We start from the raw sequence: 27497 nt of genomic DNA on the forward strand, positions 1-27497 counted from the left end.
TAAAACTATTATGATAAACGTTTAAATGAATATAATGCCCCAGTTACCAATGCTAGTTATCAAGCTGAATCTTAAGGAACAGCAAAGCCTGATCGGGTAAGGAAGCTTCTGGGAGCTCTACTGGGATTCGTCATAACAGAGCAAAAGAAATTTCAGAAAAAGTCTTGTTACTCTTTAGCTTAGGTTTGATCAGATAATTTTTGATTCCTCTAGAAATGGTGAGAGAAATTGAACACCTTGATAAATATTATACAGGATTTATATAGTACTAATTATATAGCTTTTACCTTGAAAACATACCCCAATAAAAAAAAATTCAAGTTCTGTAACTTGGGGATTGTAAAGACGTACATTTTTCACTCTAAATAGCACTGTCCCGTGAGACTAAAAATTGCTCTATCCTGTTTAGTTCTTCGGAGAGAAAAAATAGAGAAAATAGGAGGAGGAAGGAGCATTAGGTATCTTTGCTGCCTTGAGTTATTTATCAAAAAATTAGGGAAGTTACAAAAACACCTATGTTTTTATTGTGAGAAAGGACTTTTGCTTTAACTGGGGCCTTAAAAACTTGGGGAATCAAGTATGGTTGTGATATTTGAACCATGTATCAAATATGCTATCTAATCTTGCAGGGCTGATCAGTGAACAAACATCAGCACCCAGGACTGGCAAACTCCCCAGAGTCTTTCCTGGCTTCTGCCTCAATAAATGAGATGACTAAACTTGGAATCCTTTGGTTCTCTATGGGGTGAGGGTGTGTGTGTGCCTAAGGCCGTTGTCTGTAACAACCTGAAGAAGAAGGATGTTTGATCCATTCCCTCCTCTCAAAGCTTTTCAACTCATTTCAGTACAGTATGGACTTCTTTTCTCTATTAGCTTTTAAGTTAAACACAGGAAGTAAACCTCACTTGAACATCCTTCTGATTAAAAGTATTATAGTGAGATTAGTTGCATTAGCTCAAAAGGTCTTTTTTCTTCTTCTATTAAGACTTACTAACATGAATTAGTACATCTGTACATCTTTCACTTGCATGTTTTCCCTCTCTGCCTTCTCTGCATCCCTGGTGACATTTCAGAATACCAAGTATTTATATGGCTCACTTTCCCTGAAAGTCTTCAGACCTGGGGGACCTTGTCTAGCTAAACTTTGCCCAATATATTCCTAACAGCACTTGTAGCCTTTCCCTGCCAAACCTACCCATTTGTAGCTTCATTGGAGCGGAGCTGCAGGAGCCCCGGAACAATGGTAGTGTACATTCAGCCACTTGCCATCACGGCGATGCCAGACACGGGTCTCTTCGGACTGCATGGTGCGAGGCCGGCCCTGGCCATCAATATATTGAGTCAAACGGATATAGGCAATACAAGCTGCATCATCACCAATAACATGAACATGGGGATTCAGGATGGTAGTGTGGATTGGTTTGCTGTTCTTGGACAGTACTGAGGAAATACAAAAAACAATCAAGATTCTTCTCAACTCACCCAAGAGAAATTGCTTGTCAGTTACAGTAGGGCAACCGCACGATCCCATCTTCAGCATCTTTGTTGTTTTCTTTTATCTCAATCGGGGGATGTTGCATCCACTTTTTCCCCTTTTTACAAATGTTTTTTTCTAACTTTTCTTTCCCTAACCAAAGCAAAGCTCCAATCCACCCAGCATTTCAGTTACTTTCTCCATACGTTCTAAAAATGGTATTATTTTCCTGCTGTTTTCCATCTAAAGAATTCTTGGAAGGATAAAATGAATTGATTTATCATTTAACATAATCATGTGCAATAGAATCCACTTTGCCTCTATGGAATATAACAGAATTAGGAAAATTATTGATAAGACAGACATGGATGAGCAGCAGAAAGAGGAAGGGGACAATAACTTGACCAGCCTAAATTAGGCTTCCACTATCTGCCTATGGGAAGCTGTAAGATGGTGACAGAAATTTCTTTGCTCATACCTGGCTGTCCAGAGAGGACTATATTGCAGAGGTTTCCATCCACCCACATGATGGGAGACCAGAGATATCATTCACATTGCATCACCATATTCCCTACCACCTATACAGCAGGAGTGAGGTGCTACCAGTTCTGCCCAGCTCTACAGAATGGGTAGCTCTGAAGAGCAGCAGACACCGAACCGGTTCTGTGATTGCTGCTGTTTGGCCCACCCGCCTGCCCGTCTGGGCTCTTACCTGTCCTTTACTTCCTGCTTTTTCAACCTCAACTGCTTTGCACGGCACAGCTGCAGTTGAAAAAGCAGGAAAAAAAGTGGCTCAAACGCTGCGCACCTGTGTGCAGAGCTTTTCAGCTGTCCGGGCGGCACAGTTTAAGGTTTTTTACATGCGCGCGCAGCATGTGCGCACAAAACATAGTCACTGAACTGGTAGTAACACCAGTTGAATCTCACCCCTGCTATACAGGATACCTCAAACCCTACCAAGGAAGAAATTTGGTAGCAAAGCTATTGCTTATCTTTTGCAAGAAAAGAGAAGCAGTCCTTTATGGGGCAATAGCACATTCTTTAAAACAAATGCTACCCTTTAATCTTATTCTCAAACGAACCATGGACTGAAATAAATAGAATTTTCTATTCACTTGTCCTGAATTTTAATGAAAAAAAAAAAAAACTTTTAAGATTAGGTAGTTCTAAGAACAAATCGTACGAAACCAAAGGGTGTGCATCAAAGTTGGACAAATCATGTGCTACAGAGTATTAATTGAGACAGTGGATTCATCCAAAGTGAAGCAATTGCCTCCCAAACTGCACCAAAGTCAATCTGGGTCTCTACAAAATATGATGAACGCTTTGAGGGGACATAAAGAGCGGGAAACCTCTCCCTGCACAGATCTCCCTATAAGTATCATCTCAATGTGGGAAAAGGGAGGAAAGGCCTTGTTTTCACAGCAGCACCATTGGAACATTTCTTTTTGGTCTTCTTTTCAATCACAGCTTTTGTGAGGAAAATAGAAGAAAGATGATAATAGAAAACCCCAAATCCCCACACACAAAAGGACAGTACTAGAATGAATACTTTTCGCATGTTAAGATGGTATTTATCAGGATGAAGGACTTAATTTCCCCATGATTTTACTTGGTAAGAAATTAAATTTTAGAACTATTTTTCATTCACAATACTTTTATAAATGTACTCTGCATCTGCCTGTAATCTACATTAGCATAGAAATCATGATTAGGAAAGAAAATACATTTTTAACTCTTTCCTTCGTCCCCTACAAATCAACTTTAAAGATATATAATACAAAGAACCCTGTCTCTTTCCTTCACAATTTTTACAGTTTTTCCCCTTAGAGTGTTTCTGTGACAAATATCATTTTCGTGCATGCCTAATCAGAAAATAGAACAAGCCAATCCAGCTTTGAAAATGCTTTAAGTATAAAGATTTCCCCCAGCTAGTCAAAATATGGCAGGCGATTTCACAAATTATATCCAATCTTATGAATAAATAGATGTTTTTAGCAGCTCCTCTGCATCTGTTTATCTGCAAATGGGCTGGTACTTTTGACTGTGTTTACATCGCATCATATAATTCTGTCCAAGAGTAATTGCCATTTGTTAATGCTGCAGTGAAGGTCAACATGACTCAGGAAGCTTTGGGTTTCCAGAAGCAAGGTTCTATTTGACACTCAGTTTCAGCCGGGCAATCTCTGAAACGATCCATGGCAAACTGAAGTACAAACTCAATCTCATGATTGAAATTTATTATTGTTAATTTTATTGCACTGCCATATGTGAACCACAGTGAGAGCTACTGCCTGTCCTGAAAACCCTAAATGATTTGGGAACTAGAGTCAAACTCAGCAGAACCTCCAGTCACCTCTTTCCTTTCCATATTTTCCCATCAAAGGACAGAAGACACCTTGTTTGCAAGTAGAGGGCTTTATCCTTTCTTCTTCCTGCTATTCTGGGGATCTCTGCCTAGAAAGACTTGCCTGGAAGCTATATTGTTTTTGCTATTTTTCCAAACATTCCACTTCTGAATAGGTTGTAATTTTCCTTTCAACATTAATTCGGGTTTTGGTCACATTGATTGCTGCAAAGTATTTTAATATATATTGTTCTGCAAAATATTGAAGTGTAGCATACATTCCTGAAACAGGTGAAATTAAAAATAATTAGAGCACTTTGCTATAATTTTCTACTTTTGTAGTTCACTAAGACATATTCTCCTTATTGTTAAATAATAAGAATATGGATGATACTTCTTTTACTGTAAATTGCCCAACAGAGTTCAGTGGTTGTCAATATAACACTTTAAATTAATATGCATTCTATTTATGATATTTAAATACATACATGTAGTGCATTAGTAAAACACATAAATGAAATCTTGATGCAATTAGATATATGACTATATTAAAATTTCAGTGAGTTTTGTTCAACACATATGTGTACTTCTAAAAACAGAGAATGCTGCCTTTTAGGTAGCCAGGAATTTTTCAGGGTTTTAAGTATGTGCTTTTTAATTTAATTGTTTAATTTATATGTCACTCATCTCACTGTTGAGTTACTCTGGACAGCTCTTGACCCTTTAGAGCAGGGGTGTCCATCCTTGGCAACTTTAAGACGTGTAGACTTCAACTCTCAGAATTCCCCTGCATTCCCCAGAATTCCCTAGATACCATCAGGTATTCAATCCCTAGTCCTATAAAACAAGGTGGTATCAAAAGACAATCACAGAGACAGAAAGCTGTAGCAAAGTGCACATGCTTTATATGCAAGATTTGGAAATAAAAAGGGAACAAAATGGAGGACATGGAACAGATTTGTCCAATCTCAGAAACAATCTGGGAAAAATTGAGTGAATTTTGGAAGTGTATATATCAAAGTTACAATATGATCCTTACTGACAACTAGTCCAGAGCTGGAGATGAAATCCCAGACTGTTTCCTACCCATGGAGAGAGGGGAAGAATCATTTTGAATTTGCCAGTTATCTACCACTCACAGTTGTCAAAGTAAAACTTGTGGAAGTCCATCCCCTCCACGAGGTTTCCCAGTGCTTCAGGTTCAAATGAGGTCAGCCCAGGATCACAGATCTTCCTATAACAAATGAAGTAATCTGATCTCATTGGCATCTAATCCTTGAAATCATTTATCAGACAACCGCAACTATTATTACACATTGTTAGTACTGTGCCACTTTGATGCAGGTTTTCCCTATCAAAAAACCCTGAAGCAGCTTCAAATATAAGAATACAATCATTTATGCTAATTATTTCTTGCTTTAGAGAAGATCTTAACTCTCCCTTGGACTGACAAAATAGATAGAGATTATAGGAAAACAAACCTTGGGTGGAACTGTTCTAGTTCCAAATTCAGTATATGGGATTTACCCATTATTCATTTCCAAGTGCATTTATTTATGCTGATTTTCTATTCCTATTAGGACTCAAAACACATAAACTCATAATTTCCTCCTATTTAACTATTCTTTTTCAGATTAAATAACCACTTTTTCAGAAAAAAACACCTAACAATACTTTTGTATAAAGGAATGAGTTTGATACAATGAATGAGTATTTTTTCATGCTTTCAAAATATTGATATTGACAAGCTGCATTTATTACATGTATTTCATATTGGTTCTACAGCATCGACAAATATTCACTTATGCTTGTCTGGTGTTCTAGCTAAAAAACACAAGGGCATATTTGACACTCAATGTTATCAATCAATAGGTTACAAGTATTTCTGGCTATTAGTTGGCACAAACTTTCATAGCTTAAGTAACTAATTATATGTAGTCCTTGTGTAGCTACAATTGGGACTGGCACTTTGGTTAAGCAAAGCAGTCACTAAGTGAAACTATAGTTGTGTTTATGATCTGTCTTCAGCTTTCCTTTGTTTTATAGACCTGCAAAAGTTGTAAAAATGTGAAGATTAAGAAGAAAAAGTTACTTTTTCATTGATCGTAATTGTGAGTGGTCACTAAAGGAGGACTAACTGCATGATCATTATATGATACATAAAGGACCTCTGCATTTCTTCACTTACGTGTAAGCTTCAAAGTCTCCATTGTTGATTGCTTCGATCAGCTGCTCTGTTATCTTGATGATTTCTTGCTTACGTACTGAGGACAAGCGTAAAAAAGACAATTTTAAAGCCTTGGAATTATGAAAACTATATGGTGAATAAGTCGCTCCCTCAAGAGAATCAACAGGGAAACTGCTAGTCTCCTTGCAGGGGGGAGCTGACTTCTTGCCTTCCAGAAAAGCAGCCCAGTCATGAGGTTAACCATTTGGAGAAGGGATGGACAACTATGGCTCCTTTACGACCTGTGGACTTCAACTCCATAGCGTAGCTGGCTCAGGAATTTGGGGAGCTGACGACCACAGGTTGTAAGGGGGCCATAGTTGCCTGTCCGATTTGGAGGGATGGCACCTGCTGTTAAGAGGAAAGAGCTCAGGAAATAGGCTGCACCATTCAGAAAGTCAAGGTGTTGTACTATATTTAAGACATAATCCATATAGAGCAGTAATGTTCCAAGAATCAGGAACAAATTTGGAAGCGTCATCTCTGTGATGAGAAAGATTCACCAAATGAGGCAAATCTGAAGAAATGGGAACATTACAAGTCTATTGTTGGTTTACTATTCTCTCAGAAGCTAAGTAATTGTACCAGGAATGTTCTTTTTCATCCAATGGCCACAAACCGGCTTTTCACTGACAGGAATACATTTAAATTAGATATCCTCAATATAATAACTTTTCTTTAAAAAAAAAATCCATCAAATCAGACATTGCAATTTAGTAGCAAATTTTGGAATACTAATTTGTATACTAATTATTTTAGGGGATGTACCCTTAGTTTCACGTTATGCAGTTCTAGTTTGAACCACAATTTGTATTTTGTAAACTACTATGGTTCTGTAGAAACCTGGGTTTTAGTAACTATGATTTATATTGACAAACACTAGAAATGTCATCACCATCAAAACTTTAAGGTTGGTGGGATAAAATGCAGATCTGCAGAAAGAAGTTTAATTGTGTTTGTACTGACCCAGATAAGATTATAGTAAGACCGCCGGCTCTTTGAAACTTTCAACAAATTATGCAAGCATGGGGTTGCAGTTACAGAACTTCAAACACATTAACAAGAGAACCCACTGACAGGTTTTCAGACCCTGCCTCCAATGTCTGCTTGGTGGCTTAAATAAATGATTTAATAGCAACAGTTTTTATTCTTGAATAAAATTGTTGCTTCTTCTGAAAATGTTCCAAGTGCAGTCTCATTCTGCTAGAGGGTCTTTGCTAAACTGATCAGCATTTAGCAAAGTCATCAGCGTTTTCTTGCAGCTTTTTATTTGAATTATCTGAAGAAGTGTCACACCGGCAATAATTCTCAGAGAAATAGCTCAGCCTATAGGAGTAGAACCTCAGCAATGGTTTCAATAGAATACATTTGCAGGCCTTGTAATCAATCCACTATCCTGCCTTTTACCTTTTAAAGGTGAGGATTAGCGACGAGGACAGAAGATTCTCTTGCTATGAAGAAACCATCTTGCTTTCATGTTGGGCATGAAAATGTTCAGGCTTTCATTTGAAGAAACATTTTTGTCCCTTATTCAATTAGCCTTTGTGACTGACTATTATTCCCAGTTTTATGTATGCCACAACAACTTTTTACCTCAGCTCAAAATTCTAACTCTCACCATGTAAGGAAATTATTTAAGTTAAAGTTTCAACTGCACACAGAAAGCATATGGTTAGAATTCAGATACTCTCCAGCTGAGCAATACAGTATATTTAATATCCGTTTCTGATTTCCTCCTGACAGAAATAAATGGCTTCAAGAAACAGGTTGATCGGTAGATCTTGAATGTTTACAGACATGTCATGTGGATGATAACAGAAGTTCCGCTACGTTATTGTTCATTTATAAGCAAAAACAACTCATGCCTTCCTTTTTAAAGTCTTCTGAATGATATCCACTGGTGCAATGCATTATGTATTATGTTATGCTTCTCTTTATCCAATTACAAAAAACATGCAATTCTATGAAATGCTTTTGTAAAAGCAGACGTGTGCAGTTTATCTCATGTCTGTCAATCTTTTCTGAAGTCAAAGAGCAAAATGTTCATGACATCTTTAATCCTTACCAATTTTTTTCCTGGTTACCTTCCAAGGGTTTGCACAACCAAGCACCTTGCTTTTGTGGAAACCTTGAGCTTGAAGCCATGGAGTCAAAGCCTAATATCTTTGTCATCTACCATTTGCATAATGGTTACACTCTTCCCTTAGCTAATTGATACATTAAACCATTCATGCTAGAATGGATTAAAAGGCCTATTGTGTTGTCATTCCATGGGAAGTTAGATCTGAATGGATGGTACAAACGGAAGGTATGGATGAAATAGCGCTTTCTAAGTTCATATACTGAGCAATACGTTATTTCCGGCCAATTACTACTTTTATTGTGCTTAGCATCAATAAAACAACAAATACTGTCAACAGATTGTACATATGCCAGCTACTAAATTGTGCCCAAATAGACTAAACATCTCAACCAACAAGAAAGAAACATCATATTTTTCAATAATCTATTTTGTTCTCTTTCCTACTTAACTGAGGCATTTTTCCATAGATCCATGTCACAGTAAACAAAGTATATTTATATTCAAATACTTGGGTGCAACTTTCCAAGTTTTGACAACCTGATATTAACAGCAGAGGCATATCACTATCAGGCCCATAAACTTTCAAATAAATTCTGCATTTTTCTAACCATAATGGCAATAATCATATTTCTGCTGCAACAAATATATTCAGAGTTCAGATCTTTCAATGCCTGCTATATGGTAGATATATTTGTTACTACTGTGACTTGAGCCTGTAGAGGCAACTCAATCTAAATTTTGGAGACCTATTCTGAATACCATTGAAGCCCTGGAATCTTTAATTTCCGTGGAGACTCATATGCAGCTTGGCTACCTGAAATATTGGATTAACGTCTTTTTTTATGGAGTATCTTGGTCATTTTATGTCCGCACAGAAAATAAGTATCCAATTATGGCCTATCAGCCCACCATCTGTCTTTACTTAGCCTTGAGACAGCTTGATTTGAGTACTCCAGTACAATCCAAATAAAACTCCAACTTTTAGAGGAGTGAACTTGCTTGGGAGACCATTCTCTCATGTCTAAGTGTCCCATTTCTAAGCAAATATTTCTTGGACATCTGAGTTTCTATCTTTATCTGCTACAAAAAACCATTTTGATCTTTGTTGTTCAAAGGAAGATTCGATGATGAATACTTTATTATGGCCTTGGACTGAAGCAAACATGACAGTATAAACAGAAAGCTTTTAAAACCAAGGGGAGTGCAGTAATCATCATGGATAACAGACAGTAAAATATAAGGTTGCTTTGATGATCATTACATGTAATAAGCAGAAAAATAAACTTAATAATCCACTCAAAATAAACAATATTAATGATTTTAATGAGAATGGCAAAGAACTTTGTGGCATTCATCACTCACTCTTATCATTTAGGTTTTCATGTAGGTAGAAAAGACAATGAGGAAAGATGGCCAATTGATTCAGTTCTCATCCTATGGCTTGGGCAAGGATGTTCCCATTTTGTCATATAACTAAATATGTAGGAAGATTCCACAAGGGACCCTTTGTCACTGCCTGACAGAGGAAACAGCCACAATTTCTGATATGTTTTTGTGCCGTCTCTTCTTCGTGATATGCCCTTTGAAAGTCCATTCTAACAGCAGCAGCTCAGAGGAGGAGAATACTTTGAGGATAAGTTATCTGATAATTCTAGAAGAGATGCTAATTTGCTACAATTGACAGTGGTATTAACAGATGCTTTCTTAGGATTTTTGTTAACATTTCCATGTACATTTTTCTCTATAACGCTTGGTCAACAACGTTCAATTGGTCAATGACTTATCCCAGGGTGAAACGTAAGGGAATGCAGATAGAGTGTGGCACATGACAGTTTTCCAGGGATGGGGACACTTAGTAATGAACAGCTTACAAACTAATTAATTCAAGCAGAAAGTGGTAACTGCTACAGGAGGGTAGAGAAGAAAGGTAGGAATGGAAAAATTAAAAAGGGGAAGTGTTAAAATAAAGGGGCATAAATCATTACTAATATTTCTCTACCTGCTAACTACTACTGCTAATGAACATCTAACTTACATGATAGACTGTTAAATGCAAATGGAACTACTGGAGTTAGGACAGGCTCCGACTGAGCACGATCCAACTCCACTGTCTGCCCTGGGCTATCCCAGGCAAGAAGCTTCTCTTCATAAGACAGTGTAGCAGTAGCTGCAAAACAAATGCAAGCATTAAAATAAAAATAAAAGCAGAAAGCAGGATAAGAATAGCACTGAAAATACAAATCCACACCCATCCACATAGACAAAATCCCAGAGCACACACTGCTCCTGGAGATAAGAGAAGCGCCAGGGCCAATCTTTGATAGATCTCTGGAACACCTTCTCCATTGGAGGGACACATCAAGTATCTTTTCAAAGAGACCCATTCTTTTGATATACCGACTCTGAGAACTAAATGAGACACAAGGTGGAGAATAAAATATTCCACGGATTCCATGTTACAATGAAAGCTATGCTGCAGAGAGAAGCTTGTTTGTCTGGCCCAGGAGCATATTTTCCAGACATTTAGGAGGAAACAAAAGACATCGCAATTATTTGGAATTTTTTAAAATGCCAATTTCAGCAAGGAAAATGTCAGATCTTGTCCCCAAATCAATATTTTCTTATTAAACCAATCAATAAGTTGGAGAGGGCGTTGTAAGAAGGCCAGAGCATTACATCCCCGTCTCCTATAACAATTTTTGAGTGAGCAATTCAACTTAATCTCAGTAGGTTGGGGATCAGATCAAGGGTACTCTGAATGTCATGGAAGAAAAGTGAGTTACAAATGCCGCAAGCATAATGCTACTGTTCTAATTCGATTATATGCTTTCTCTGTCCTAATGAAGAAAGATAGAAAAATACTAAGTGCCCATTAATAACTCTCGGTGCTTTTCCCACCTCATTTTCATGCAAGCAAAGAACCTTCTGTCTTCACAAATGCAACGTTTGGGACTGTCTGACTGAGAAAGCAGATTGACCAAACAGGTTTTCAAGTATCTCTGTCCCTTTCATTTCTCCTAACACCTCTTAATATCTACTTCCGCTAATCAAGGTAGATTACTCAAAAATGTGGAAATCTCTAGAGAATGACAGCCAAATAAATACTAAGCCACATTTTAAATTAGAAAACTGTTTTCTCACTTTGATGACTGCAAAACCAGACAAGAACAAGAATATATTTAGTGACTTTTTGCAATCTGTCCAGATGTAATGGCTAGTCTGCAAGGCATAGCCAGGAAGATTTTTCTGTTGACTCAAGAAAGGCAGGCTTTGTCTCACCAAGTCCAAGAAAATGTCTTTAAATAACAGAACCATTTTGTATTACTTCAGCCTGTGCGGACTTCAAGTCAACACATCTTAAAGTTGCCAACCAACCAAATACTGGTCTAGTGGTTATATGAACTGGAGGAAGAAACAAAACATTGACAGTATAGAGACTGGCTTTGTTAACATTAAGCTTAGTCAGGTTAGAAGTTGGTCAAATAAATTCAAGGATCCCTTCACTTTTTTGATTCTGAGGCTTGGGAGATTCATGTTCAAATTCCTGAAGTAAAAGCCTTGAAAGATCAAACATAGGGCCTTTTGATAATTATGTAAAGCGAAACTAAGAAATTGTCTCAGCTTAGGTCTAATTTTTAATTATTCTACAGAGAGGCAATTCACAAGTACAATGTGAAGATGATGCTTCCCCAACTGTGTAACACTGCCTTCCTTCCACCACTACAGATGTTTCATAAGGGGAGAAATGGATCCTGTGACAGTCATCCCATAAGTCATTTTTCCTTAAAAACAACACCTTCATTATACACAGTGAAGTTGCCCAACGCTTCAGATTTTTTAATATCATATAGTAACATAACCACTTATTGTGACTTTACTAATGTAGCTCAATGTACAGAACAGTACAGTGGAAGGGAACCAAAGTATAGGTAAGCAATGCCAAATGACCTGCTCAGAAATGAGTAACGTAGACAGTGATTCCCAGGTATGCTCCAAAGCTGTTGTTTCAGGAGGCATGCACCCTGTTTAAAACAGGCTGGCCCTCAATCTAGTTTTCTGTTTAGAAATAAAAGATTTTGATTGCTTGGAGTGACCTATAAAACACTACAAGCTTGTATGCTGCTTTCCCCGGATTCTGCCCACTTCCCACCCTACCACTTTTTCAAAAGACAAGGGAGAACAAGGCAAACAGTGGATTAGTACAGCCTAGTTACCCATTAGATGGTAGCAATGCATTTGCACTTTTATGACCCTGTGCTGCCATCCTGTGATCATCCAGATTTTTGCATGGGAGGTATGATTGGAGATGTAATTCCACAATTGAGGGGCTTGCCTTGATAGATAAGCAAGAACAGTTTGATATAAGAACTCTCCAGAAGCATCACATCCACACAGAACAACGCAAGTACTTTCCTTCAATTCTAGTCAGTAAGTTAAGGTCAGTTTAAAGGACTCATTATGACATGCTGTAAATAATGGAAATTAATGTTTTGCCTATTATAGCAGCTTGAACTGTGAATAGTTCATCTTATAGTTTTTACACATTGCATAGAAATACTGCAAATCTGTTTTCCCGGAAACTACTAGCAAGATTCAATAAGATTCCTAAATGGTGAAATATTAGAAATGAGAACAATGATGAAGTTGTTTACATACATAAAGAAATATATATGTGTGTGTTTTCTTAGCCATCATTGTTTTTTTGCCTTCTGGGCTTTTGTGTTAAATGTCTTTAACAATTGTAAAGCATCCAGAGCTGCTGAGAATCAGCAGCTAAGTAAATTTAATAAATAACAGTAAGTAAATTTAATAAATAAATAGTAAGTAAATTTAATAAATAACAGTAAGTAAATTTAATAAATAAATAGTAAGTAAATTTAATAAATAACAGTAATATCTCAGGTCCTTGGGAAGGACTCAATAGAAAGATAAAACTATCAAATCCAGTTTAAACATTTGGCTGACTGTGCAACCAACCACAATAATAATATGCCCAGCCAGTAAACCAGCAAATCCAGAAGACAGGAATTACAATAACTCTTATTTCTTTAAACGGTATCAATCAACCTTTTTTATGCACAGAAGCTGGCATAGAAAAAAACCGCTTTGCCAATGACCCTGCAATCCCTGCTCTATTTTCTCTTTAGCTGTATGTACCTTTCAAATCTTCATCTTCAGTGGTGGTATTGCAGCTCTCTGTAGAACCCTGCAGGATAGAAACATCAGCATTCACAAGACAAGCAGACTTCTTCAAAAAAAATCAGATGAGAAGGAAAAACGGACATTTGGTAACTTTCATTCATTTGATGCAGTCTTATACCATATACTATTTTGAAATTCCACTAGTAATTTTTTATTGCCCCTTTCCTCATTGCACTGGCCTCTCAACATCTCCAAGCCACAGTATTGTTTAAATTACAGATAAATGATGGAATGTCTTCTGTAATCTTCTATACTCTGAAATTTTCTGGATATATTTATTCTTTTTTTTACATCAATCTAGTGATGCCTGCCTGGCACAGGGCTTTCTTCATAGTGGTCAAACTGTATGACTCACACAATGATTGTGTGACTCCCAGCAACCCAAATTTTTCCAGCCAGCTTTCTTATATAAGCAAAAACAATGGGGGATGCTTAACAACTGGGTTGGCTTAACAACTGCAGTGATTCACTTACAACCTATGGAAAAAGATGGTTAAATTGGGTATGACTCACTTAAGAACGGCCTTGCTTAACAACATAAATTCTGGTCCAATTATGGTTGTAAGTCGGGAACTAACTGCATTATTATGTTGTAGATTTTGATTTCTTTAAAATAAAACCCTACTACAAGCTTTTATATGGGATAACTCTCAGGATCAAATGGATCAAAGTTCACAATTAAAAGAAAGCTCACAATAATAAAAGAAAACATGGTCAGGAAGAGAAGTTATACTGAAACTGCTTATGATGAGAAACACCACACCTAATTTGTAATTTGTAGGAAAGTTGTATTTTGTATCAATTTTGTGCCAAGCATAAAAATGGAGTACAAGAAAATGTTCAATAAGTTTAGTATTTTAGTAGTTTGCATTATATTTTCTGTATCAAAAAAGGAGAAATCTCTGATTGAAATTTCCAAATCAGCCATAAATATAGATATATTTCAAAATAAAATGATTTTTTTTTGTTATGCCAGCTATCTAAATAATGAGGTAAGCCAGTTAGACAGCATAGGACTCAGGGAAAACTTGCCGACCATCTTTTCTAGCAGGTTTATACAATTAATTAAATATAACTTTGGCTAATGTAAATCCTATGTAATGCATGAAATTTCAAATGATAAAGAAAAGGCCAGTTCAGAATTATGGAGGTCTTTTGTGAATCTCACCTTACCTTTATGCCATCATTAGCATTGTGGACAACAGTAGTTTGTGGTTCCTAATTGAAAGAGGACAGAAATAAAGAATCAAAATCTAGCTCAAAGTATGTTTCCTTCTCTGTGCAGTATCTGTTGGGAAAGCAAAATAACAAACAAGAACAAAGCGCAAGATTTCTATCTGAGGATGGTGTGAGCAGATAATAGATATACACAAACCACTCCCTTGGAGAGCCCAAAAGTTACTCAAAAAGACCCACTAATACCTACATTTTCTAGGAGACAAAGCCATGTGTATTTCTCCATATTCTAAAAATCTATACATTTCATCTGAAAGCTCATTACAACTATCAAGTAAAAAGTTTGGGCAAACTGTTGTAATTCATTAAATAAAGGAAAATGTTCACTTAAAACTTCACTCAGAATAAAGAGGCTGAACATATGGCTTTGTCTCCATATCTTCCCCACAGAGCTTCGTGGCATTATTTCTCTCTCTATGAGGACATTCATAATTTCCCACGCAATGGGCGACAAAAGCACCCGTATATGCTATAGCAAAGAACTACACAGAGAATAGGCAAAATCTCACGTTTGATTCAAATGGAGTTGCCAAGATGGGATGACTTCAGTACAAAGAGAAGAAGCTAAGCAACTTACAAGCAACTCTTTTAAAGCCAGTGTGTTATGGGATACACTGTGTATGTGGGAATTAAAATTATGAAATATCCCAAGAGGGGAAAAAAGCATTACAGAGAATGAAAAGCAACTATCCAGTCTCTAAGAATCCCACTAAGGTCTTACACTGGCCCTCATTCTTGAATGATTATGGAGAGGCTTGTCCTTATCCAGTTTTGTTCCCCGGGAGCCCTCAGGTGCCCCCTCGTCAGCAGTAGGACTCAGGGCATAATGCCCTCACGTTTTCCCCTCAGATACTGCATAAGGCTACCACTCAGTTTTTAAGGACAGCCAGCCAAGGGGCCTTTCCACTGCCCTTGGAATGGGTGGCCCTCAGCAAGAGTGTTAGTGGGGAGTAGCGAAAAACCCTGTGCAAATCAGACCACAGGGGAGTTTTCCCTTCCTTCTTCCTTCCTTGGAGACTGGATGCTGATGGCCACTCTGCTACGGCCTCCTTCGGGTCTGGCCAAGCTGCAGGACCCACATACAGACACTAGAGCACTTGGCACCTCCAACTGGCAAGGAAAGTTGGGATAATGTTTGGGAGTGCAGACAGAACTAAGCCAAAACAAAAGAGCAACACAGGCAGCATTCTGGCCAAAGGTAAGGACCAAAAATGAAGCAAGGACAAAGAAATGGTTGGGAAAGATACCATGGACATCTGCACTGGGGGCGTTTCTTTTGCTGGGCTTACTACACTGGCTTTGTTGTTGGTCTGTGGCTAAGACAGAAAAACAGATGGTTTAGTTTTAGCTCTGCCCCCCTTGGGCAGTAATCATAACAACATGACATTTATTGCTAAAAATTAGTTCAGTCCCTTCCCAAATCAACCCTATGAGAGAAGAGATCTGGAGGACAATAACAAGCACTGCTTTATTTATTACCTCCCACAGATAATGCCCGAAAGTTAGACAGGATGGGGAAAAGGAAGAGATGGAAAATGACGGTTGGCCCAAAGTCTATGGAGGAAAATGAGTTGCCCCAGACAGACTTAAATCAACCAATGGGCGGAGGAATTAAGAAAAAGGAACATATTTCAATGAAGCGCAGTCAGCTGGGCAGATCCAGATGTGCATTTGGTAAGAAGAGGTTAGCAAGTGAGCCAAGGCACCTTCAGGTTCACCTGTAGGACTTAATACCGAAAAGGGAGGCTTCATTACTGAGCTGAAAGTTACAGAACAAATTTGCTTTGCACCGGCCTGTAACCATGCCTGAAAGCCTGTTGCATTCAGTAGGACTAAGTGGATCTAGCCCCATCGAGGGCTGGATTACCTAGGAATTCCAAACAGCTCCTTACAACACCTATAATAAATGCAGGACAAAATAACAACCTCCAAGTAAAACGTAATGAGCAAAAAAAGCATCTGGATACAGAACTCCCGCATCATGCTCTTTTCGGGGGAGTGGGGGCTGTGACAGCATCAAGGCTCTTCCAGATCTTCTTCTTTGCAACTGCACATGTCAACAGGTACCAAGCCCAACTCCCCATTTTAAAGCTTTTCATATACAGTGACATAAAAAACAATTATTATGAATTTCTCAAATATTTAAGAGCAGTGCTGCGAATAGTAATAATGTAAAACAGAAAAATGATGCCCTCTACAGGCAGTCCTCACTTAAAGAACCCTAATTAGGACCAGAATTTCCACCCCATAGGAAACAGTCATTAGGAGAAACAATCCTGCACAAACTGATGGCTCCATCCTGTTGTCTCCTCCCCAGCTGGGTCCAGCAAGCTCCCTTCCCCAGATGAGGCTCTCCCACTTTGCTGTGCTTGCTCCTGCTTCGATTCCCCCACCAATCTTACCCCATCTCTGCCCTTTTGGCAGCCCTGCACTCCACTACTAAAGGCCAGCATCTACAGGCCTGCTTCAACAGCACCAGAGGAAGAAGACAGCAACGGTCAGCAGGGGGCAGAGGTCAGGGCAGAAGATAAACGAGTGGGGGCAGTTATACATTCAGGCGGGCTACCAAGCACCAGCATGTTGATTTTGAGAGCACTACAATGGCAACAGCTGCAAGGACTAGTCATAACTAACATTTGTTCAGCACTGTCATAATTTTGAAACAAATGATAGTTAAGCAAGAACCACCTATAGATGGGGTGGGATTCAGCCAGTACAGACCAGTTCAGGCAAACCGGTAGTTCTCATCCACGCTACCTGGAGAATCCAGGAATGGGTTATGCTCCTCCTTCTGACATCATAGAGCTGAGTCTGCCACTATAACAAGCCAGCCTCTGGCTGGCCCACCCATCTTTTGGCTCAGCTTCTTGTCTGAGAGCATAGTCTCTGGAAGAAATGCTTTTAAACAGCTAAAGGAAAAGTTTGGACTCAAAGAGATAGCAATACATTTAAAATCCAGCTCCTGGGCATCCAGTAGAGCTCTGCCTCCAGGAGAACGGGGATCTGCTCTCCTGCAACGCCGAGGCTTTGGCCCTGCTGCGCAAGGACTGCGGACCCAGGGAACATTCAGAGGAACCTCCCATGCAGCCCCACTGATCGCAACTTTGTTGTTGCTGCCGCCGGCCAAGCCGCTTCACAGCTGACTCCGAAGCTTCGTTCTTGCCGCTTCTCAGCTGTTCCAGCTTAATTTGATTGCTCGGGGCCTGGTAAGAGCATAAGGAGCAAAGACGGTGGCTAGGTCGTCCCAGGGCCACCCCACATGGTGGACGGCCATTTTAGAATTGCTGGGTGGCCATTTTGTTTTTAGGGAAAGTGCTTCCCCAAGGCCTCAGTCTCCTGACTCGCCTGGCCTAGGCAACGGGCAGCACCTACATTCTGTCCTATATTTCCTTTATTTAAAGCCCAGCTGATTGGCACGGCAGTGCAGATTGCCCTGCCTCAGCTGTTTTTACTCACCAGGGCTGCAGTAAAAGGCAAGTTGTCTTGCTATTTTCAAATGCAATGCACATGCGCATAGCGCACGTTTGGTGCACGCTCAGCGAACCGGTTGTTACACCCTTTGAATCCCACCACTGCCTATAGAAAATAAACATATTTGTTGCTTCAGTATTATGAAAGGAACCCGGAGGACAGAGGATCCATGGGATCTGGCCTCTCAAATTTCTGCCTAAGAATTTGCAAGTATTCCAAATACCTGCCTCCCTTTGAAGAACCAAACTTAGAAAAGGCTTCATTCCTAGAATTAGCTCCTTGGAATTGGTACTGAAAATGAACTCTAGCTGGATGTTAGTGCCAACTCTTGCTCGAACAAGTCTAAGAAAACCAGCCATTCTATGAGGGACGCCACACTTGGTCCGGGTCTCCCTCCTTCATTAATCATGCCTCAGGGCTTCCAAGTAGCTCCTGACATCTTGGGCAGTGGTGCTCATTCAGCTTTCCTATCCAAGATGCCTCTGCCCCAGATTGCATCATTTCACCCCAAAAGGAGCCACCATTGAGGGAAGCCCTTGAGAGAAGTTTTGAAGGACTACTATGGATAGCAACGATCCCCTTGTTCTTTTTCTACACATATTGAGAATATCTGAGAGTTTTTAAAAAAACTACTGGTAGTTTTATTGTAGTTTGGTGTTAAGACAAAGACGTGGAGATAGAAACAAGGAAAAGGAAATAGCCTGGGAACAGATTTTTAAGATCACAGCTGGATTACAACCTACCAATAGACTTCTAGCTGGTTCCCCTTCCTTTTAGGCTGAAGTCTAACCAAGGAAGTAAAAGTGACAGTGAAGGAGGCCCCTCTAACTCTTGAGTCCTGTTCCCCAATACAGGATGATTTCCTGGTAAAACATCACAGAATGAGATCAGAGTAAAGAATTCACTCTTATGTGGTGATTCCATAATATGGCAGGCTTATGATGAGGATAACCAGAAGTAGTGCTGATGGTGGATTGGCCCTGATCTGCAGGAATGTCAGTTTGTTGACCAAATGCTCCATCCAACAAATTGCTGGTTCTGAACATGTTATACTCTTTCACATCTTCTGTAATTTTTTTAAAATTTAGTTATATGTTGTTACTTTCTCTTCATCTCAAAATCCAGTCCTACTAGTATAGCCTGTTGTCATTGCAACTGCTGCTACTTTAATGGACATGCAATAAAAATGACAGGGCTTAGGAAGAATATAAAGTACAATGGTGTGCATGTGTGTCTGGTTGAATAAGTTCACAAATTTGTGCTATTTTTAATTGTTGATATCTTTGCACACTTTTTACCATTATCATCTATTTTGGAATGCATCACAACTTCTCAAAAAGCATGTTCTACCACCTGTGGGCTTGATCACAACCTGTTCTGAGCACGGCATCCCAGAGAAAGACCAGGCACTGGGTATGATCTGAGCCCTTGGGCAAAACTACTGGCCCTCCTCAAAAGGCTTGACCCCGTCATCCTGGACTACTATATCCATTGAAATCCATTGTTACATTGATAATGTTTTTTATAATTTGCTTTGATGACAGCTTTAATATATTTAATACATTTCAAATATTTGGAGGGGAGAGTTAGCACAACTGGACTCAACAGAGCTATTTTTTTCCTGCAGATTATATTAACATCTACTGATCATGCAACAATCTATTAACTGATGCAGATGGTTCATGGGTCGCTTTTGCCGGCCTTAGATATAACAAAGATTTGACTGGATATTGGCTACAGATAGCTGCATTCAGCTTCTTGTGAAAACATCCCCTGCAACTCTGCTGAAATGGTAAATGATAATGCATCAGTTGTCTCTGAAATGTCTGTAGAAATGTACATTAACAAACTTCATTACTTTAGTAGTATTTTAATAGGTTTGTTTCATAAACTCAAAGTTCTAGTTTTGTTTCACAGGATACACAAATTCAAATGCACTGTAATTATTAAAAGCAAATGCCAGTTTTACCCCCCCCCCCCCAACATTAACCATGAATAGGGACAAAATCCATACAAACTCATTTATCACCTTTAGAAGATGTGGCATTACAATGTGTCAGAATCCCTAGCACAGATATACAAAGGATGTCCCATTTTGTTTTGCCTGCATTCAAAGAAACTTTCAAAATGTGGGAGGGTCTGAAGAGATCTAGGAGAGAATTAGCCCATGGCAGGTTTTCATATGATAAGTGAGCTACATTGCATACCTCCAAACTGGTTTGAAAGGGAGTCTTCATTCATTCATTCATTCATTCATTCACAGAATGAATAAAGGAAAGAATGTGTCTGTGAACACAGACATCCTATATCCCTTTATGCCCTATCCAAAATAAAATTCTGCAATCTAATCCAGCATCTCTTGTCCCTGTCTGGCTTGACTAGAAGGCCCTTCTCTAACCTTGATAAAGTAGCATCCTCCATTTCTTGGCTTAGAGAGTGTTGGAAAATCAAATGTAAAAAGAAAAAAAATCAAAGTAGGTTTGCATGTTTAAAAAGCATAACTGCACGCAAAAAAGTATTTAAGAAGTCACTATTCTGCCTCGATCCCACCATATCTACAAAATAATGAGTCCAAATGGGAGATGCTAGAATGATAAGGAGCTTGAAAAAAAAACTTACAAGGAATGATTGGAAATGTTGAGTACCTAATGGATGTTTATCTGAGGAAACCTAACTGGTTTTGCACCATTTCAAGCACTATAGGTAGGATTCAACTGGTGTTACTACCGTTTCGTGACTATGTTTTGCACGTGCAAACATAGGTTTCAACTTACCCCAAATATGTAATTAGCAGCTCATCAAAACTTTTTGAGAGTGCCTGTCAAAATGGCTATGAATTCTATTCACTCCTGGTACTCAAAATAAATTCCTGGACATAGAATTATTTTCATCTAAATGCATGTCTTTTGTGCCTTCAAGGTTTTAGTCAAAACACAAAGTAAACAACGCAAGTGTGAAATGCGATCATCCCTGTGTGAAGCTAGTGGAACATCTTAATTAATCTTAATGCCTAAGCTACTTAACCCCTTAAAGCCTGCAACGCTCAGCTGCATCAACTCATGAAGATCTCCCAAATACATCTTATTGGTGAGCTGTCACTAAAACATTAAAAATATTAAAAATATAAAAACATTAAAAGTCCAGAAATATTTCACAAGAAGAGTTCTCCACTCTTCTACTCGTTGTAGAATACCTTATGCCACCAGACTTGAAATTCTAGAACTAGAAAACCTTCAATTACGCCGTCTTCGGTCTGACTTAAGCATGGTATATAAAATCATACATTGCAATGTCCTACCTGTCAATGAATACTTCAGCTTCAACCATAACAACACAAGAGCACACAATAGATACAAACTCAAAGTAAACCGCACCAAACTTGATTGCAGGAAATACGACTTCACAATAGAGTGGTCAATGTCTGGAATACTCTACCCGACTCTGTAGTCTCTTCCCCAAACCCCAAAAACTTTAACCTTAGACTGTCTACTATTGACCTCACCCCTTTCCTAAGAGGTCTGTAGGGGCGTGCATAAGCGCACCAACGTGCCTACCGTCCCTGTCCTATTGTTTCTCTTATTCTTTTATTTTTCTTATATGTACCCATTTCATGTATTCACAACTATGTATACACTTATACTTATTATCTTGTAAACAATTGGCAAATCAAATAAATAAATAAATAAAATAAATAAATAAATGGCTAGGATTCCATCTGAACTTCTCAATCGTTACAGCTGATGCCACTATGACTCACTGCTATCAGATGGAATAAACCTTACAAACTGTGATAGAAGATACTTTGGTGGGGTCCTTGGTGCTCTCTGAGCCTGGTTGTTTTCTTGCAGACATTTCATAATAAAACCAGGTAGCATGATGCAAGATACTTTTGGTGGCTGTATTTCTACCAAGATTGCACTGTCATTGTGTCAAGAATTATGTGTGTCACTGATATTTATGTCTTTTGTTCTCAATTCCAATGTCATAGTAGAAAAATCTGATAGGAAAGGATATAATATTCTGCCTTGTCAGGTACGTTTATCATGGGCAGTTTCTAACAATATGACCAGATTTAGTTAGTGCCAATAAACGGAACCGAAAATATGCTGCCCATTTTCTTGGTCTGGCATTTAGCAAAAGAAGCCATTATGTACCCTTCCTTGATGAAGAAAAGGCACACGATTGCAGTTCAGGATAGCACTGCTTCTCTATAAACAGATGGAGAGTAAATGCTCTGTATTTGCTCCAGCCTTGGGCTAGTAATTAGCCTATATACAGCTATATACACATACAGCTTTCAAATCTTGTCCTGAAATGCCATGTCATAGGTTGTTCAATTGGAATCCCCTTCCAGATGTAGAAAATAATCTGCCTTAATTTTTAGCTTTGTTGTATGAGGCCTAGTCACAGGCTTATGAGATGAGGGGGGTTATATAAATTAGATAAACAAAAATATAAGGCTCAGTCCCTGAAGGACAAGTTGCTGTTTACTAGCTACAAGTTACATATATGGATAGGAATCATTTTAAGGAGCAGAATCCTCTGATGTCCCATTCAGTTCTGGAATTATTTTATGAATAAATTACATATATAGACAAGAGTTGAACTTACTGTGCATTGGGCCAAGGAGTTAAGAAGGACATAGCAAATAATCTCGTTGCCAACTATCAGATAGGGCCACTATATTATAACTTTGATGCATATTTTGGAGCCACTGAATGAGATTTGGAGAACAACCTAGATGTTCTACTGGTGATGGCTGTGGAACAAATGCTAAAACTAATGCTGCTGTATTCCTTTGGAAAGTGCCACTAAGAGGTGAAGGATGAAAAATAAGATTTCAAGTTTCCTTGCTAATGACCTTGATCAAAGGTAAGTGTGCATGCTCAAAGAGCTCATTCAGCTATATAAATCTTGAAATAAAAACAGCAGCCAGCTTCTCCCTTTGCTAGTTGCATTTGGTTAGATGTTACTGGCTGCACTGGACTCTGGAAGGACTACTGTGGCTTGATTTTGAGACCATATTTCTTGAATATAGTAATTGCTCCATTACTCATGGCCGCACCTAGGCATTAAAAACTGACACAAGCCAGCAAGTGCAGTATAGTATTAAATAATTCAGTTAAGATGGGATTCACAATACAATATTAGGGAAGGGGATACAACCAAAATTCAAACTTTGGTAGAATTTCTGAAATTAATAATTTTATTTAAGGCTCATAAAATTGTTAGCCTAAAAATTGACTACCAGACTCTTTCTTAATGAGATAGTTTGCATTCTTAATGCCCCAGCTCTCATTTTGAACTTTATGATACTTGGTGTGTGTTTTCATTCTTGAATTCACCTTTGCCAGATTTCTTTTCTATTCCAGTATTGAGAGTGAGAAAAATTATTAGCACTTCTTAAAGTAAAGATATCCAGGATTTCAGAGACTGAGAGTCATTCGCAAGGGCTGAATTTCTAAAGATCAATTAGAAATTATAATATTGTCCCCTGTCTTGCCTTTTTGCGAGGAGGACGTTCTGTTAACCCAACATGTCATTTATGTTTCAACATCAGGTACTATGTCATATCAAACATATCTGACATTTCTGAAAAGTGCATGAGAAAAGGGAGATTAAAAATAATCACACAAGATCACAAAAATAATTGATAAAAGGTACTTTGCTTTGCCATCACTAAGTACAGATGGATGAATGACTGAGAATCATTTTCTCTTGAAATAATCTACCGTTTGATGTAGCTTGCTTTTAAAATACCTGCTATCTTGCAAGGATTCAAAATACTCAGCTAACACAAAGCAACAGTGTTGATTTCATTCAAATTGAGCCTCAAAGAGGCAAAGGCTTCAGCATCACAAATGACATAGATCAAAGGATTTGTCTCTTCATATCTGATTGTATTATGTATCCAACACATCCCAGGGAACATACACATTCATATGAAGAAAAAATGAATGGGAAGAGTGATGAACTTTGATTAATGCCAACTAATGTTGGCATTAATGCCAACCTTATAATTTTGAAATTTGATGGGAAAGAAGAAGAAGAGAGATATGAGAATGGCTGAATTCCACAAGATGTTTGTTTAAAATTCTTGGAAGGGTAGTGGATGGTAGCTGCGAACTTCCAATAGAGCTACACCCACATACCAGAAAAGACTGTTCAAAGTGGAGCAGGGCTATTTACCAGTAAGGATGTTTCAACTAGCGCTGCCCATTACAGCATTTCTGCAACAAAACAGCCTTGACACCAAAGAGCAGGCAGAGTAATAGCATGTGGGAGACTGTTTCTTACTCTGTTTCGCCCCCTTTTTGTGGGAACATGAGCTTTTTGAAGTGCAAGATGTCTCTCCCTTCAACCAACCGCCTCCCCTTGCCCAGACATGCTATGTGAGGTGATGAGCACAAGCTGGACGTGCATGGCATGAGAATGGTGATTAAACAGGGTTACAAGCAGTTCATGGGAGGAGCTCACCATCAAATGTACGCTGGAGCTTGACTTCCTTTTCTGGGCACACCATTGAAAGGAGGAAAGAGAAGGAAAGAAGAGATGAGAAGAGAAGCAAAGAAAATGTTGGCACTTATGCATCAGCAGAGCCCTGCTGCCAATCATATTCCTTTAAGAAAGGAACCAAATGCCACAAATATGAGCTCATGAAAGCCAGCAGTTATATAATAGTACTAGAAACCTGGATATAAAAAATTCCAAGCATAGCAAAATGGCAAACGATGTAGCCAGTGTGACGCAGGAGAGACTCAAACCAGAGGACCATCGTTTTTTAAATTGGGTCCAATTGTTGGAAGAGTTGTTTGTCCTGCAAATTATTAAGATGGTACAATGTCCATCAAAAAGTATTTTATTCAACATCTACCTATAAAAATGTTTTTATCATATTGATTCATGAACACTAATATTTGATCTACGGAATTTTGAATCCTCTACTTTCAAGTGATTAGTTCCTGACAGGTATATAGCAATCATGTATCTTCTCACTCAGATGAGGAAGGCTTGATTATTGCAATGACTGAGGAGGTGTCTGTAGTAATTATGAGTTTGTTTTATAATTCCAAGATAAGCACAAATATACAGATCTAGAAATCACATGACACCATGTGAAAAAGATCCATTCAGCATTTTACATTTAGCCACTACTCTTCAGTAACTTTAACTGATTTTATTAATTGGTTAGCTGAGGTGTGCAGGAAACACACCACTGTAGTAATGGGGGGACATCAACTGGAAAACGGACTTTGCAGCAAGTAGATTGAACAAGGTTCTGATGTGCCTAGTTGACAACTTTGTCACCCAGCAGGTGTAGGTGGGAACTGAAGGGTCAGCTATACTGGACTTAATCCTAACTAACAGAGATGAAATGACTGAGGGAGTAGATGTTATAGGAACTTTGGAGGAAAGTGAGCCTGTCATATTAGAATTCACTATTATGCAAGCACTGGCAACTGAATGAAGTCAGACTAATGTTTTAGGCCAGGGGTGTCAATCTCGTGGCATCACGTTGTCACGTATTGTGACTTTTTCCCACTTCGCTGAAATGGGTGGGCAGCATGTGATGCATCCGGCCCGTGGGCCATGAGTTTGACACCCCTATTTTAGACTTTAAGAGAGCTGATTTAAACAAACCAAGACAAAGATGAGGAAGGATTCCATGGATGGAAATCCTAGAAGGAAAAACAGATCAGGATGCATGGGAAACTCTGGGGAAAAAATACTAAAGGCCCAAACAAAAACAATACCACAGAGAAATGAAAACAAGAGACACCAGATGAGACCATGTGCATGATTGCACAAAGAGCTCTCTGACAAACTGAGGGGCAAAAAGGACAAGTGTGAAAAATGGAAACAGAGAAATGTAACTAAAACAGAATACCAGCAAATAGCCTGAATTGCAGAGGTGCAGTCAGGAAAACTAAGGCTCAGAATGAACACATGCTGAAAATAACAAAAAAAAGTCTATTTTAATATGTAAGGAACAAGAAATATTAAGGAAATAATGTCTACTAATGGAAGAAGCTAGCAAGAAGATGGTGGGCAGGAGGGAGAAAGTAGACCTCCTTGATTCCTCCTTTGCATCTGTCTTTATGCAAAAGGAAAAAAAATAGCCCAACTTATCAAAAGCAGCACAATGAGAGATAGAACAGGCATGCAAATCAAAATAGGTTAAAAAAAACCCACCTACCCATTTTGACAAACTGAAAACACCAGAATCAGATAGTTTAAAACCCAGGGTACTGAAAGAGCTGAAAGATGTGATCTCAGAACTACTGAACAAAATCTTTTAGAGCTCCTGAAGCAAGGGCAAGAGGGAACTGCAGGACTCAAAAAGAGCTACAGGTATATGATTCCAAGATAGAGGAAAAATGGTTCCAGCTTACCATCAATACCTGCAAAAGTCCTAGAAAAGATAATCAAGCTGCAAATTTGTGAGCATCTAGAAATGAACAAAACAATTACTAGAAATCAGCATGAGTTTGTTAAAAACAGATCATGCCAGACAAATCTTATGGCCTTCTTTGATAAAGTAACTAAATTAGTGGATCAGGGAAATGCTGTGGATATAATCTACTTAGATTTTAATAAGGCATTTGACAAAGTAGAGCACAGCCTACTTCTTGGTAAGATAGAACAATGTGGGATAGATAGTACCATCTTCAGTTGGATTCGCAGCTGACTGACCAACTGCACTCAGTGTGTAGTCCTTAACTGAATGACATTTACATGGAGAGAAGCATGGGGTACCTCAACATTCCATCTTGGGCCCAGTGATGTTCAGCATCTTCATAAGTGATACAGATGAGGAGATAGAAGGGGAACTCATCAAATTTGCATCTTGACAGAATTGAGCATTAAGCCCTATCCAACAAGATGCAGTTTAGTGGGAGAAAAGTAATATCCTGCACTTAAAGCAGGAAGAACCAAAGGCACTGGTGTAGAATAAACAGCACCTGGCTCAACAATAGTAAATGTGAGAGGGATCTAGATGTCATAGTGAACCACCAATGAAGTATGAACCAGCAGTGTGCTGCAGCTGATAAAAAACCCCAATGCAGTCCTAGGTTGCATCAACAGAGGGATAGCATCAAGATCACAATAAGTGATAGTACCACTCTATACCACATTAGTGAGATCACACTTGGAAAATTGCATCTAATTCTGGTTGCCACGATACAAAAGGGCACTGAGAACCTAGAAAGAGTGCAGAGAAGAGCAACACAGATTATAAGGAATCTAGATGCTCAACCATATGATGAACAATTGAGAGAACTAGGTATGTCTAGCCCAGGGGTGTCAAACTGATGGCCTGCGGGCCTGATGTGTCATGCACAGGCCACGCCCACCCCAGCTCCACGAAGGGAAAAATCATTGCGATATGTCACCTTATGGCAATGTGACACGGTATGTTTTGACACCCGTGGTCTAGCCTAATGAAGAGACGGAT

General features: G+C 38.8%; 1 protein-coding gene across 16 annotated transcripts in view; it reads right to left on the minus strand.

Annotated features, from left to right (window-relative positions):
* The window catches only part of CAMK2G (calcium/calmodulin dependent protein kinase II gamma), a 217503-nt gene that overhangs the window by 3453 nt on the left and 186553 nt on the right, over window positions 1–27497 (minus strand). For 2 of the 16 annotated variants that reach the window (XM_087963756.1, XM_087963754.1), the window contains 8 exons: window positions 24518–24550; window positions 15817–15885; window positions 14507–14551; window positions 13289–13337; window positions 10167–10298; window positions 6010–6085; window positions 4961–5055; window positions 1196–1440 (listed from right to left, as the gene is read on the minus strand). In XM_087963756.1, coding sequence (XP_087819882.1) covers window positions 1208–1440; window positions 4961–5055; window positions 6010–6085; window positions 10167–10298; window positions 13289–13337; window positions 14507–14551; window positions 15817–15885; window positions 24518–24550 — 732 coding nt within the window. In that variant the 3' untranslated portion in view covers window positions 1196–1207. The remainder of the gene's footprint in view (window positions 1–1195; window positions 1441–4960; window positions 5056–6009; window positions 6086–10166; window positions 10299–13288; window positions 13338–14506; window positions 14552–15816; window positions 15886–24517; window positions 24551–27497) is intronic. The other 14 variants (XM_026674236.2, XM_087963755.1, XM_087963760.1 and 11 more) reach the window with 7 other exon arrangements.

This window comes from Notechis scutatus, chromosome 4 (assembly GCF_049901735.1).
Source record: "Notechis scutatus isolate UNSWTSFEM ecotype Mainland chromosome 4, rNotScu1.2, whole genome shotgun sequence".
NCBI classification, from domain to species: Eukaryota; Metazoa; Chordata; class Lepidosauria; order Squamata; family Elapidae; genus Notechis; species Notechis scutatus.